General features: G+C 44.6%; 1 protein-coding gene across 1 annotated transcript in view; it reads right to left on the reverse strand.

The window, feature by feature from the left end:
* Positions 1–12,635: 12,635 nt before the first annotated feature.
* Positions 12,636–15,866, reverse strand: part of LOC100722601 (olfactory receptor 2G3-like) — a 95,208-nt gene continuing 91,977 nt past the window's right edge. The window contains exons 2-3 of the mRNA XM_003464619.3: positions 13,086–13,205; positions 12,636–12,963 (exon numbers count right to left, since the gene is read on the reverse strand). Of these exons, the coding sequence (XP_003464667.3) occupies positions 12,636–12,963; positions 13,086–13,205 (448 nt within the window). The remainder of the gene's footprint in view (positions 12,964–13,085; positions 13,206–15,866) is intronic.

Consider the following 15,866-nt stretch of genomic DNA (forward strand, 5'->3'; position numbering starts at 1 on the left):
TGAAGTAAAGCAGACGCATAGGCTTCAATGCCATATAATATCTCTCATTTGAGTAAGGCAAGGTATAAACAAAGAAATCAATAGAGGATGAATAGAAGGACACAAGCAGGTAGATCTCTTGCAGACAGGAAGTTGTCCAAGAGACAAAGAACAGGGGGCGAGGGGAGGTGAAAGGAAAGTAAGTAGAATAAAGATATGCTATGTACAGGAAGCCAATAACCTCACTGAATGCAAACATATGTCATGAGTATGAGCTAAGATTAACATAAACAAGAATGAAAATAGAAAAAGGGGAATTAGAGGTGGAAGGAGGAAGAATGGAGAGAAAAAAGCAAGCAAGTTGTATTGTATACACATACTTTCTAAGGTGATTGTAAAATGCATATACTTTAAACATGTGCTTAAAAACACTGCTGTTAGAAAATTTATAGGCTTCAGAGAATAATTTATTTTATTTTGATTTTACCCATAGATTTGAAAAATATTATTTAATAAGAAATTTATTGTAAAATTTATTGTAAGCTTTTCCCCTTTTGTTTGCTTTACTCTACTCCAAATATAAAGAAGAACATTTGATGTGGTTACATAAAATTGGGCATGCTCTTGAAGGTGTTTTGGAGCAGAAACTGCAAGGATAAACATTGTGCTGACCTTTCTCCAACTGTCAGTTCTCTTAAACTCAAAATGGAAAAACTCTCTCGTTATCCATAAAGAATTGGACAAAAAACCCAAGTAGTCCTTTATACATGTATTATTCATACATTCACTGCAGCAAAAACATCATCAATAATTTAAGGATCTCATGTGCTTTTAAAAACTGCCTACTGCCATTAACGCTCTCATAATCCAGTTTTCTCAGTCACTGGCTATTCGCATTCACCACACTTGACATCTCCGAGTCACACCCTCAAAAACAAGGGGCAGTGCTTAAGAATTAAGTAGTATTTCACATTAAATGCTAATTCTAGACACAAAAAATTCTTCAATAAACTGTTAAGCATATGAGAAGCTCAAATTATTTCTATAGTACCCATCTTCTTTTTAAAATTAATTAATTACTTTTATTAGTATGTTTTAGATACCCATAATGATCACATTCATCACAGGGATTTGCACCTGTACATAATATATCTTGATTCTTCTTTTATTCCTATTCCTCTCCCTTTCTTTCAACTCCTCTTTTTCTCTTTAGTTTCCTTTTTTCTTTTGCCTTTTTTCTCTTTGTTTTTCCTTTTCCTCCCTTCTGTTCTCCCTCTCTCCTCTCCTCTCTCCTCTCCCTTCTGCCACCTATGTCTTTAGAAAAAAGGGAGAGCCTGCGAGCCCGAGGTACAAGTTATTGGCAATGGAACACACTGAACAGTAATTAGAGCTGTCCCAGAAATGTCCCGACTGCCACACACTTTGCTGAGTTCTTTCCTCCTTAAATTCTTGTCGCTACCCTCTGAAGCTAGATTCTACTTCCTAGGCTAGAATGTCAACACTCAGGGAGGTTAAATCACTTGCTCTAAGTGACTGAGTTAAAATCCCACCCAGCTCCCTCCAAATTCTAAAGCTAGTGCTTTAACCTTAAAACTATCTGGAAGTGCTTTTAGATGGTCAAATGCCCAAAAGTTGAATATGTGTTTAGAGGGTTGCTTTTGAAATGGGCAGCTTATCCAGCTGCACAGGGCGCTGAAGCAGGGCACAGTGCTGGCTGCAAGTGAATGCCAGTGAGATTGCTAGAGGCAGAACCCGGGCTCACCAGGCCGCTTCCCAACTCTAGCTGCTGCTTGCTTTTCCTTGGGTGGGCTTTGCTCTGCTGTGGTGCCACCATGCATCCACAGCTTCGGGCATGCTGTAGCTGCTTGGCCATGAACACTATTCAGCTAAATGCTGTGGAAGACACAGTGAGCCACACTCTTTCAGTTATTTGAACAATTCCCACACAGAATTTTGGGAATTATAAATTTTCTCACTTCATTCCATGGACTATTATCTAAGGACCCTTTAAAGCAGACAGAAATGTGTTCAAAGCGAAAGTCCTCTAAAAGGAAGAACTACTCAAAGTTGCCATTGTCAGTAGAACCAGGCAATTACTGTAATAAAATTTCACCCACTACGATAGATCCAGCATCATGATTACAAATGGGAATTACAAAACTACTATGTTTTGGGTTTCATAAGGCCTATGTTATAAAAAGCCGGTGGCTTGATAGAACAAAAATGTGTTCTTCCACAGCTCTGAGGCTAGAAGTCTGAATCACAGGACCATCTTTCCTCAAAAGCTCTAGAGGGAGAGCCCTTCCTTGCTTCTTCCAGATGCTGGTGGTCTAAGATTTCCTTGACTTGTGGAGGATAATTCTCATCTTTGCATTTGAAGCTACAAGACCTTGTTCTTATCTGGGCTGCCTTCTCTCTTAATTCTTCCCAGGAAGCTGGTCATTCTGTTCAGAGCCTACCATAGCCTACCAGGTAATCTAAGATGGCCTCTTCGTTAGACAGTTAAAGTAAATACATCTGCAAATAACTTTTCCAAAAAAGATAATATTCTCAGGTACCAGGTGTATTAGAGTGGTTATATGCAAATATCAGGTGTTAGGATGTGCATATACCCTCTTTAAGGCCACCATTCAATTCACTATATCAGGTAGCAATACTGTAATGAGGATCTAGGGGGAGAGGACTTTGGGAAACGAACCCATAGAGCACTGAACTACATCCCCAGTCCTTTTTATGACTTTTATTGTGACACAAGTTGTCTCTAAATAGCTCAGTCTTGCCTCAAATTTTCTATTCTCCTGCCTCAGTCTCCCAAATAGCCAGAATTATAGGCATGTATCACCCTGCCCAGATGTAGTGAAGATTTAATGAGAAAATATATGTAACAGTAGCTACTGAAATATGTAGGGGTAATGCATATTAGCTTTCTTCTTTCATATAGCAACATTCTGGTGTAAAACAAGAGACTGCAAGAGCCAGTACATCCACAAAGGGTGACTCCATTAATAGAACGTGATATACATTTCTTGTTTCTTGGGAGAAGAAACAAACAACAACAAAAACTAAGAAGGCATGTCTATGATGGACTCTGATTGGTAGTTCTCAAACTGTAGTGTGCCCCAGAATCAAGGGTGAGTATCTTAGAGAATCAGATACTCAGGATTCATCCTGAGACCCTCTGGGGCAGGACCAGGAAGCTGCATTGGCACAGGGATCTGGAGCTGTTCACAGCGCAGGGCCAGCACTGCACACCAAGGGATTCTCCTCCAGGAAGCAGCACGGGCTCCACATGGGCTGTTTATAGCACGGTTCTATGACATTACAGAGTTAGACATTTCTGGGACATGTGAGTCTCTATAAATTTGTATGTCTTTTTTTTTTTTGTCTTTTTCCTTTTTATCGGTACCGGGGATCGAACTCACGACTGCCTGCTTTCAAGGCAGGCGCTTATGCCGCTGAGCTAAACCCCCAGCCCCAAATTTGTATGTCTTGAGACAAAAGTGTACAGATACTCTGAAGTTGTTACAGGTACCAGGTTTAAGTGAAAAAGGTAGTGAAATGTTGCAGTAAGTCTTATATTCTTTGCAAAGTGATACATGCTGAAATATAGTTATAAAAAATGTACATTTACTTTTTCAAGTATCAATGGAAAATTTATTAAAAAGACCTCTTATTAAGACACAAGAATGTTTCAAGAAGTAACAAAGGATTTGCTTTACCTAGAGCATTCTGCCCACAAAAAGTAAAAGTGAAAATCATTCCATGATCACTCAAATTTCTCTTTATTACAGATATTAAAACATAGGATTGATCCCTTTTTTTTTGGTGGTTGTGGAGGGATAAACCTATAATGGCTAGAATTCACCTCAGATCTCACCATTCTAAAGATAACTGAGGTAATGCTAATCATTAGGTCCTAATCACAGGAGGTCTGAGATCTTCATTTACCCTCTTTGCAAAGTGGCTTAATGATGGAGGGGTCTTCAGTGTTTATGCCTGGTGAGAGCTGAAGTCTCACGGTCCCTCTGCTACTTTACTGAGGTACTCCCCAGAGCCAAAGCCACTCTGGAGCCTGAGGTAGCGAGAAGGCAGAAGCAGGCAGGGATGGCAAAAGAATCCTTTGATCAGACGGAAGATGATGGAACAATTCTTGCAGAGGACTCAAAGAAAAAAGTGTTGTAATCATGGAAGTTTGCTCCAACCAAAAGCATATTTCAGAAGAAATGGTAAAACAAATGTTTTTGCAGACACACGAGAGCAGAAAAGCCATCATCAGTAAACGTAAGTTACAAGAAATAAAAAAGGTATCCAAGCAGAAGAGACATGATACCAGAGAGAATTCTAGACCTGCACAAAGAAATGAAGAGCTTGGTAAACAGTAAATATGTGGATGAATCTAAAAAGAAAATTTTCTTATTTTAAGGATCTTTTAAAAAGATAATTTCTAAAAGTAAAATGGAACAGTAGTGTATTGGGACTTTTATAATGTATGTAAAACAAGACGTTTAATAATGTAGCACAAAGGCTAAGAGAGAAAAATTGGAAATATAATGCAACGCTCTTATATTTGAAATGGCATAATTATACTAATCCAGAAAGAACTTTATGCCTGCACCCAGGGCTCTTGCATTAAGCTATGTCCCCAGCCTGTGCCGGCTCAAGTAGTTACCAGATCTCTTGGACCATGGCCTCCGTGTGCCTGAGTGGCTGAACACAATGAAGTGGATGATAGAGAAATGGTTCTCTGGACCTTTCTCAAAGAGCTCCTGTCCCCAGGGAAAGGTTTATGCTTTTGTGACCTTGAGCCTGATGGATCAGTTCTCACTGATGCCTCCAGGTATCCGTCTTCTTGCCCTGGTACAGAGAACTTGTTTTCTTTTTAAAGATGTTAATATCTTCAGGAAACACACATTCCTTGGTCTACTTTGTACATGTTATAACGTGGGCACCGGTATAAAATCCAAGGAAACAAGAGTCCAAAATTTAAGTAGCAAAGGCTTTATTGAGCCAGTCCTGGTGGCACAGTCTCTCCTGGATCGACCCAAAGACTGCGCGCCCAAGACTGGGGAAAGGGTTTTTAAAAGTAAGGGAAAGTGGGGGGAAACCTGCAAGGCCATTAAACCTGTTGACCTGCATCTGGAAACTGTATTGCTGTCCACTTAGCTCTGACAGTCTCGGGAGTTTCTGGTGTTGCTCAAATTACTGCCTTCCTGCAGACTGACATTATCTCAGAGTGGCACATCTGCAGCAATATTTGGAGAAGAAAGTGGAGAGTTAATTATCTCAGGACAGCTTGTCTTCACTAGTGAGTGCGAAGGGGTCACGAGTTATGAGATGCTGGAACTTAAGTTTTATAAAGATCTGATATCTAACTCATTTGATACATACAGAACAAAAGGAAAACACCGATCGGGGTTTGGGCCATAGTATTACCCGGTAATTTCTCTTGAGCTAAGCAGTTCTTAAAATTGGGGCCAGCTTATTTTATGACAGATCATCACCGGGTCGGGGAGAGGTCACCAGAAACCCAAATTTTTTATGGCCCAGATAGGTGGGTGGGGGGAGGCAATAAGGCGTGCTACAGAACAGGAAAACGACGGGGTATCTATCTTGTGGGAAAAGTAACTAAGGTTAGGCAAAAAGGTTAAACTCATACTCAAATCTCCCAGTATATAAACAAGTTACTTCAAACAATGTGTAAATTAGTGGGCCTTCTAGTCTTTTTTAGTTTTTTAGCGAAGAATAGAGGCGCCTAACCGTGATTAACAACCCTTGTTAGCTTGTTTTAGCACCACTCTTCTTGTTTGTAGAGGGCCGCTCTGGTTAACATCTCAATTAAGTGAAATTCTTGCAATTCTTTACAGGGGAGAGTATTGCTCAACATATCAATTGGGTCACTTAACATATCAGTTAGGAAAAAAAAACATTTAGTAAGCCACGGTACAGGTTTGCTATAATACACAAAATGAAGCTACTTTTTTAGAGTACAACATTCCCCTCTGATGTTGTGACTTCTGGGCCAAATCCTTGGCCGTACTTAAGGTCTGCCGGGGACAAGCTCATACGCTTGTTGCCTAACCATCATTAATTTTATACTTTGTACCTGACACTTGATATATGCAGTCAGCCTATTTACTATGCAGGGGCCCAAAGTAGCTAGCACTAGAATCACAATGATAGGACCGGCTACGGTCGCTATTATGTTGGTCATCCATGGTGGGAAGGAGAACATTTGTTTTGCCCACCCTAGAGCTCCTCGTCTTAGTCTCTCTCTTTTTTGTATGCCTCTTTGGAGTTCCGCTAAGTTTTGTCTAACTATCCCGGACTTATTGGCGTACAAGCAGCATTGCTCTCCCAGGGCCAAGCACAGTCCTCCTTTTTTAGCTAGCAAGAGGTCTAGTCCTCTGCGATTTTGGAGAGCTACTTTAGCTAATGAGTCTATTGAACTCTCTAAGGCCTCAATAGCATTTTGGACTCATTTTATTTTTTTATCTACCTGTTTGGGATAGCATATTGTATTGGTGTATGCTAACTCCCATGGACGCAGCACTCATCCCGAGGGCTGAGAATACACTGATCCCAGCCACAATAGGGAGGGCCGGACTTCTCTTATTGATCTGGTGACTGGCTGGGATGAGAACCCGGTTTTTTTCTTTCTCGGAGTGCCAGTAGATTCTAGGCAGAACCTGGGTTAGTACACACACCTCATCTTGGTCAACAACAAACTTTTTTGAAATCATACAAGGGAACCATCCTGAAGTATAAGCCCACCAATGGCTGGCCGGGGCTACTAAGGGAGTAGTGTCACCAGCTCCTGTGATGTGATAGGAATGAGAAAGGTCACAATACTCAGGGGCTGTGTGGCTAGAATGATATATGCAGGTACCAGTTATCCCCTCTAAACTGGTGCTTTTTCATAACGATTGGGGAAGGAGCATTTTGCATCTAGAGGGATCAGAGGCTAGTTTATCAGTGACCGTGATGTAGCCCTCATAGAAGGGGGGGGGGCTCTGGGGACATACATAGCCAGCATGGGATTTTTAAATCGCTATCAACGGAACTGTTAAGTAGCTCAGCCGCTACTTCTAAAGGTTGGAATATTTCCGCTATCATTAAAGGTGGGGCGGAGGCTTTGGGCTCAGTCTGTGCCCATCTAGACCTTCTTAAACCAGTTTTTGTAGCCCTTGTTGAAGGTTGCCACGAGGTTGGATCGAAGCTAGGCACTCTAATCTCTATCCAGTGTGGGATGCCCCCTTCCCCCCTCCACGTACACAGCTTTATCTGGGGCTGGCCTGTGTGGTGAATGCTCCCACTGCATGTGGCCTCAGTCACTTTAGTCGTCGGAGTGTGCCTCCGGGGTCGACTGAGTGGGAAATTAATGGGTGCCTTTTGAGTGGGGGCTGTCACTTGGCGGCATCCTCTCCTGTAAATGACTACAGGAGGCTTTTTAGGTGGCTTGTATAAGATATTGATACTAATTCCAGGATCATGTCCAGATTTATAAATTTTAACAGCGTAAGTAAGTCCCTGCCCCAGCCACCTAAAATCCGTTGGATTTAGAAAGGTCAGCTGGACTGGGTTATAAGTATAAACACCATAACAGTTTTTGTTTCTTATGTACTTGACAGCGAGATACTTTTCAGAGTTATAGTATCCATCTAGGCCCCCTGTGACACATGACCACGAATAACAATATTGATGTTTTGGATCGGAGGCACAGTACACATTATAATTGGGGTCAGGCTGGTTTTTAGGACATACATATAGGGATGCCTGCTTGAGTTGAAACATAACTTGCAGAGCTTTAGGCCCACGGCCCGAGCAGAAGTTATGGTGGACCGACCCACCTACCCTGCCAGTTGGGCTGTCATCATTAATTATTATCCCATTGAAAAGCATACATAGGTCAATGGTGACTTGATTTATCATGCCTTTAGCTCTCCCTAGTCCCCTTTTAGTTTTCTCGTCTGAAATAATCCAGTCTCCATTCCCGGGGTTTACAATTACAATCGAGCACCAAGCCAAATACCACAGTACAGACATAATTTTATGGCTGAGAGTCCTTTACAAACTTTAACTTTAACGGGTTTCCAGTCCGTTGTACTGTCCATCGGGGACCCTTTTCGTAGTCTGTAGCTTCCAGTGGTTTGACTTGTGTGTGGTGGATCCACGAAGTCTTTCCTGCTACCTTGATGGAGGTGGGAGTGCTGAGCACCACGGTGAACGGTCCCTCCCAGTGCGGCTCAAGCGAATCCCGGTGGTGTCGTCGCACCAGGACCAACGTTCCTGGCTCAACTGACGCTTGGGGCAGCGTTCCCAAGGGGGGGTTCAGATGTTTTTGTCTGAACAGCTGGTGAATTGAGGTCAGCACAGGCTGGAGACTCTGTAAGGACTTAATGAGATCTTGGTTAGTTACTTCAGCTAATTTGTCTTCTGACAACTTAGGGACTAATGGTGGGGGTCTCCCGAACATAGCCTCAAAGGGGGAGATCCCAGAAATATATGGGGCGCATCTGGCCCTCAGCAATGCAAAGGGAAGGAGGCTCACCCAATTGTCGCCAGTTTCTAAAGACAGCTTAGTTAAAGCGTCCTTAATGGTCTGGTTTATGCGCTCTACTTGTCCCGAGCTTTGTGGCCGATAGGCACAATGGAGTTTCCAACTGATTTTTAATACTTGGGCTAACTTTTGAGTAACTTGGGCTATAAAAGCCGGGCCATTGTCGGACCCCATTGATAATGGAAGGCCAAATCGGGGTATAATCTCATGTAGCAGCTTTTTAACTATTACCAAGGCTGACTCAGACTTAGTGGGGAAGGCCTCTACCCAGCCAGTGAATGTGTCTACCATCACCAGGAGATAGCGGTGTCCCTGTAAGCCAGGTTTTACCATATCCGTGAAGTCCACTTCCCAGTGTTCTCCTGGAGAGGTTTCTCGATACCGGGTGGTTTCCAGTGGAGGTTTCCTGGTTGGGTTGACCAACAAACACTGTGGACATCTGGAGCTCAGAGAGGCAGTTAGTTTGGAGAGCTTTGGAATGAAAAACCGATCTCTGAACAATTCTGCTAGTTTAGTTCCTCCTAAATGAGTGGCCTGATAAGCTTGCTGCAAAAGCTCTCATCCTAGTGCTTCAAGTAACAGCACTCGCTTGTCGGGCAGCTGGTACCAGCCCCCTGGAGTGTGGGGCTTGGCTCCAAGTTGAGATGCTAGCTGTAAATCTGTCTTTGAATAGACTGGCTCTGACAAGGCTTACGGGACTAACATCAGGGCAGTTATTTTCTCTGCAGGCCCCTCTGATGTGGTTGCTATTTTTCGGGCAGCCTGATCTGCCAAATTGTTCCCTATGATGATGGGGTCATCTCCCACTTGGTGTGCCTTGCAATGAATAATAGCAACCTGCTGAGGTAGCCAGACAGCTGCTAGCAAGTCTAGGATCTGTGGGGCATTTTTAATCTTAGTCCCAGCCGAGGTCAAGAGACCGCGTTCATGGTAGATAGCCCCATGTACATGTACAGTAGCAAAAGCATATCTGCTGTCTGTGTAGATGTTTACCCTCTTTCCTGTGGTTAGCTTTAATGCCCCTGTCAGAGCAATGAGCTCTGCCTTTTGGGCAGAAGTGCCAGGCTCTAACTGCTTAGCCCAGAGTACCTCTTTCTCGGTGGTCACTGCTGCGCCGGCCACTCGCCTCCCGTCCTGGATGAAACTGCTTCCATCGGTGAAATAATTGTAAGCGTCCTTAAAAGGCTGGTCAGTTAGATCAGCTCGCAAGTTCTGCTGTAACTCGAGAATGTCAGCACACTCATGGAGAGGCATCTGTTGGTTTTCTGGGTTATCGTCAGGCATGAGAGTGGCTGGGTTTAGAGCTGAGGAGGTCTTGAAAACTACTGATTCTGGGTCTAGAAGCAAGGCCTGATAGTGTAGAATTCTGGCATTTGAAAGCCATTTTTCTGGGGGGGGTTTAATAAGAGTCTCTAGGCTGTGGGAGGTTACCATAGAAATCTTTTGTCCAAAAGTGAGCTTCTTAGCCTCTTTGAGTAGCATTGCCACAGTGGCCAAAATTCTCAGGCACAGAGGCCACCCTCCTGCCACTGGGTCGAGTCTTTTAGAAAGATAGGTTATAGGTCTCTTTTAGGGGCCAATATCTTGAGTTAGAACCCCTTTTGCTATGCCTCTGAGTTCATCTACGAACAAGGTGAAGGGCTTAGAAACATCAGGGAGCCCCAGGGCTGGAGCCTCAGTCAGGGCTCGCTTGAGCTGTTGGAAAGCCTGCTCGCACTCATCTGTCCAGTCAAGCGACTTTTGAGTCTCTCCCTTTAAAGAGTCATACAATGGGCGAGCGATTTCAGTAAAGTTTAGAATCCATAGTCTGCAGTATCTGACAGCTCCCAGAAACTCCTGCACCTGTTTCTTAGTTTCTGGGGATGGGATCTGTAATATGGCCTGGATTCTTTCTTTTGATAAAGTCTTCTTTCCTTCTTGTAATTTATAGCCCAGGTAAGTCACGGCCCGATGACACAGTTGAGCCTTTTTAGCCGAGACTTTATAGCCTAATCGTCCCAAGGTCTTTAACAACTCCTCAGTTGCCTCTTGACATGTTTCTAGGGACGTTGAGGCTATTAACAAATCATCTACATATTGAAGGAGCACTATCTCGGGGTGTTCTTTTTTAAATCCTTTTTTAAATCTCTTGCTAACGCCTCGTCAAAAAGAGTGGGAGAGTTCTTGTAGCCCTGAGGTAAACGTGTCCAGGTCAGCTGTTCCTTTACCCCTGTATCTGGGTCAGTCCACTCGAAGGCAAATAGGGGTTGACTCACCAGAGCAAGAGGCAGGGTGAAGAAGGCATCCTTCAGGTCCAGGACAGAGTACCAGGTGTTCTCCGGATTGAGGAGGCTGAGCAGGGTGTAAGGATTTGGCACTGTTGGGTGTAGAGTCAGAACTCATCTATTAACCTCTCGGAGATCCTGTACAGGGCGATAGTCATTTGTCCCTGGTTTCTGAACTGGGAGCAAGGGCGAGTTCCAGGGAGAGACACAAGGAATGAGAATACCATTGTCTCTTAGTCTCTGTATGTGGACTTTAATCCCTTTCCGGGCTTGCAGGCTTATTGGGTATTGCCTTAAGCAGATGGGGTGTGCCTGAGGCAAGAGTTCCACCACAAGGGGGACTTGGTTGACTGCTAGCCCTGGAGGGTTGTTTTCTGCCCAGACTTCTAGAATCTCCTGTTCCCATTTGTTCAGCAGTTTTAACTCTAAGTCAGTTCGTGACAACTCGGGTACACCAGACAAATTTCCCAGCAGGCGGTAACTTTCTCCTTCTGGGACAAGAGCCAGCACTCTAATACCCTCCGATTTCGAGGGTGTGTCAGCCCCTAGCTTCAGTCTTGGTTCATTCGTAACAAAGTCAATTTGCACCTGTAATTTATGGAGGAGGTCCCACCCTAAAAGGGGGTCCGGGCACTCAGGGACCCAAAGAAAATCATGTTGGACCAGTCTACGTCCAGGTCGAGCCAGACTAGCTGTCACCTTTGGGTACGATTTTCGGCCCCCTGTGGCTCCTATCACATCGACAGAGTGCTTGGTTAGTTTTCCTAATGGTTGAGTCAGCACAGAATAGGTGGCTCCTGTATCGACTAGGAAGTCCACCAGTTGCCCCCCCACTTGGAGAGTTATCCGGGGCTCGGGGGGGGGGGTGGCGGCGAGCCCTGACCTCCTCATTTTTGAGACAACAGGGCCTTAGTCTCTCGTTCTGCCCTAGGCTTTAACTTTGGGCAATCCTTATGCCAATGTCCCATCTCCTTACAGTATGCACATTGCTCTTTGTCTAGAGGAGGTCGCTGACCTCGAGCTTCCTTTTTCCTAGGGCTAGCTGACCTCTTGGCTTCTTTTTTGCAAAGTAATTCCAGTACTTTAGTCATCCTTTTGGTTGTTGTTTCTTGCAAGGTTTCCCTATTGTTGAAAACCTTTTGCGCGACCTCGACCAACTGGCTGAGAGGCATTCCCTCGAATCCCTCAAGCTTTTGTAACTTTCTCCTAATATCAGGGGCCGACTGGGACATGAAAGCAATATTAATTGCTCGTGCATTCTCGGGTGCCATCGGATTGATTGGAGTATATAATTTATAGGTCTCTAAAAGGCGCTCTAAGAACGCAGCTGGAGACTCATCGGCTAACTGCTGCACTGCACTCACTCGGGACAGGTTGATGGGCTTCTTAGCAGCCGCACAAAGTGCATCTAAGAGCCTCAGGTGATATTCATCTAGAGCCTTCTTACCTGCATCCGTGTTAGGGTCCCACTCGGGTCGGGAGGAGGGGAACAAGTACTCAATTCGTTGCTGATCAGTGGATGGAGATCCATCCTGTTCTCGGACTCCCTTTTGCCCCAAAGCGCAGATTCGCATCCTTTCCTCAGCCGTGAAAAGGATACGTAAGATCTGCTGGCAGTCGTCCCAAGTGGGAAGGTGGGTGGAGAAAACAGACTCTATAAGGCTAATCAGAGATTCCGGGTCCTTCGAGAAAGAGGGATTCTGACTTTTTCAGTTATAGAGGTCAGAGAAAGAGAAGGGGGTGTACACAAACATGGAGCCCCCGCTTGGGGCAGGGACCTCCCGCAGAGGACACAGTGGCGCTGCCTCGTGGCCCTGTTCCAGAGGTCCCTCTGGTCAAGCGTGGCGGCGGGTTCGAATGGGCCAAGGCGGGGAGGGCAAGGTGGAGTCAGGTTGTGGCTCAGGGGCAGGATACGGGGGAGGGGGTAAGGGAAGGATGTCTAGCGGGTCAGAGAAGTCTTCACTCGGAGGTAAGACTGGAGGTGCATTGGGCTTGGATGTCACCTCTTCAGCCTTGGATTTCGGTTTGAGGGCTGTTAGGACTCCATTCGGAGGTGGCTCAATCCAAGGGGGAGCATCATAGATTATATCTATCCAAGCCTGGATATAGACAATCTGATCGGGGTGAGCGGGGGCCCAAATACATACTGGTGGACTGCTCGAGCTGTCTCCATATCAAAGAACCCGAAAGGGGGCCAGACTCCTTGGGTCCCCAGGGGCCACTCCTGTGTGACAAAGGTTGTTAGTCTGGCTTTGTGAACCTTTCCCCCATATCCCCCACCCCACCTCTGGAATTCTTTAAAATGGTCAATGACAAGGCTAAGGGGAGTGCTGGGAACAGATTCGTTCTGACCCATAATGGACTCGTTCTGACCCATAGCTGGTGGTGTCGCTGACTGGTTTTCCCTGCTGGAAAAAAAAACTTAAAAGGCAAAGTTAGGATTAAACAGAAAGGCTTCAGAGACTAGGCAAACGGTCGGAATCACCTTTGCCCGCTCCGAATTCCAGGAAGGAGCTCCTAAGAAAGAAGGCTCTGTTAGAGTTAGGTGACCAAAAGGGGGACAATTAGAACAAATGGACACACAGACCGACATACAAGACAAGACAAGACAAGACAAGCTGCAGCAGAATGGCCTTTGCTCAAAAATTAGTCAAATTTTGGGATCTGGAGGAATTAACAAATTTAACTAACGGAGTGGTTCCCCACCCAGGCGGAGTCACAAATGGCAAAAACCAATTGACTCCATCCTCGGGGGCTTCACTTCCCAAATTAAGGGCGTCCCCTTCCGAACGGAGTGGTTCCTCACCCTGGGCAGAGTCACAGATGGACAGAATTTGTCCGACAAACCAACTGACTCTGTCCTCGGGTGGTTCCCACTCCCAAATTGAGGGCGTCCCCTCAAAATTACAAATTGACCGTGGCCCAAACAAAAACCTCCAGAGCACTTACTTTCAGATGTTCAGAAATGAGTCTGTGGTCTTGCTTCCATTCCAGACAAGCCCCCAAATGTTATAATGTGGGCCCTGGTATAAAATCCAAGGAAACAAGAGTCCAAAATTTAAGTAGCAAAGGCTTTATTGAGCCAGTCCTGGCGGCACAGTCTCTCCTGGATCGACCCAAAGACTGCGCGCCCAAGACTGGGGAAAGAGGTTTTTAAAAGTAAGGGAAAGTGGGGGGAAACCTGCAAGGCCATTAAACCTGTTGACCTGCATCTGGAAACTGTATTGCTGTCCACTTAGCTCTGACAGTCTCGGGAGTTTCTGGTGTTGCTCAAATTACTGCCTTCCTGCAGACTGACATTATCTCAGAGTGGCACGTCTGCAGCAATATTTGGAGAAGAAAGTGGAGAGTTAATTATCTCAGGACAGCTTGTCTTCGCTAGTGAGTGCGAAGGGGTCACGAGTTATGAGATGCTGGAACTTAAGTTTTATAAAGATCTGATATCTAACTCATTTGATACATACAGAACAAAAGGAAAACACCGATCGGGGTTTGGGCCATAGTATTACCCGGTAATTTCTCTTGAGCTAAGCAGTTCTTAAAATTGGGGCCGGCTCATTTTATGACAGATCATCACTGGGTCGGGGAGAGGTCACCAGAAACCCAAATTTTTTATGGCCCAGATAGATGGGTGGGGGGAGGCAATAAGGCGCGCTACAGAACAGGAAAACGATGGGGTATCTATCTTGTGGGAAAAGTAACTAAGGTTAGGCAAAAAGGTTAAACTCATACTCAAATCTCCCTGTATATAAACAAGTTACTTCAAACAATGTGTAAATTAGAGAGCCTTCTAGTCTTTTTTAGTTTTTTAGCGAAGAATAGAGGCGCCTAACCGTGATTAACAACCCTTGTTAGCTTGTTTTAGCACCACTCTTCTTGTTTGTAGAGGGCGGCTCTGGTTAACATCTCAATTAAGTGAAATTCTTGCAATTCTTTACAGGGGAGAGTATTGCTCAACATATCAATTGGGTCACTTAACATATCAGTTAGCAAAAAAAAAAAAAAAAACATTTAGTAAGCCACGGTACAGGTTTGCTATAATACACAAAATGATGAAGCTACTTTTTTAGAGTACAACAGTACATAGTTCTTTATGTGCCAAAATTTAAGTGTTTCAAAATTTTCTGCTCTGCCCTTCCATCCTCACCATAAATCTGGCTAAACGCAGCCATCAGTACTCATACCATAGCCTGAAGGTTGAGCTGTCTTGAAATTTCCTTCACCAGATTAATTAGTCCACTACTCAGTCTCAATCACCCACAAAGTCTCAGCACATGGATAAAACATGGCAATTTTTTTTGCTAGAATAGAATATGCGTGGCTTGTACTCCAACTGACTATGGAATCCTTGGTCCCAACTGAAATCTCCTAAGTCTGGCTTTCATTGTGCTCATTTCTGTCAGAATTTTGGTCTACTGAGCTTTGACCACAATCACACATTCAACTCTGCATTCTAAGAATTATAGCATTCTAAGGCTTCTCTAACCTGAATCTCCAAACCTTTCCAAACTTACCCCACAAACCAGTTCCAAAGGCTTTTAAACAACATAGTCAGGTAGCATTGTAGTAATTACACCACTTTTCTGGTAATCAATTTTCTGCATTAGTCAGCTTTCCTGTTGCTGGGACACAATACCCACCACCCACAATTTAAAGAAAGAGAGGTGTAATTTAGCTTATGGTTTTTGGAGATTCAGTTCTTGTTTCACTGATCCCAACACAAGAACATCATGACAGAAGAGTGTGGTGGAGCAAAGATACTGTCATGGTTTATGTTTGTGGCCCCAGGCCTCATGAGTTTGCATTGTGCATTTGTGATTGGTTCATTGTCTAGTGCTTGGATTGATGGTGTCAGTGCTACACTCACATAGGGGTGAAGCCAGGATGTGATGTAATAGCAGGAAGAAGGTGGGTCTCTCTCTCTCTCTTGCCGGTTTCTGCTGTTTGCAGCCGCCATGAACTGTGGCCCCGCCATGCCAGCCTGCCTTGGAGCCAACTGAGTATGGACTGAAAACTCCAAAAACTATAAGAAATAAACCCTTCCTTTCCCAACTTTGGACTTCAGG

Source organism: Cavia porcellus, unplaced genomic scaffold, assembly GCF_034190915.1.
Source record: "Cavia porcellus strain 051 isolate PalLab524CR breed Dunkin Hartley unplaced genomic scaffold, mCavPor4.1 scaffold_29, whole genome shotgun sequence".
In the NCBI taxonomy this organism is placed as follows: domain Eukaryota; kingdom Metazoa; phylum Chordata; class Mammalia; order Rodentia; family Caviidae; genus Cavia; species Cavia porcellus.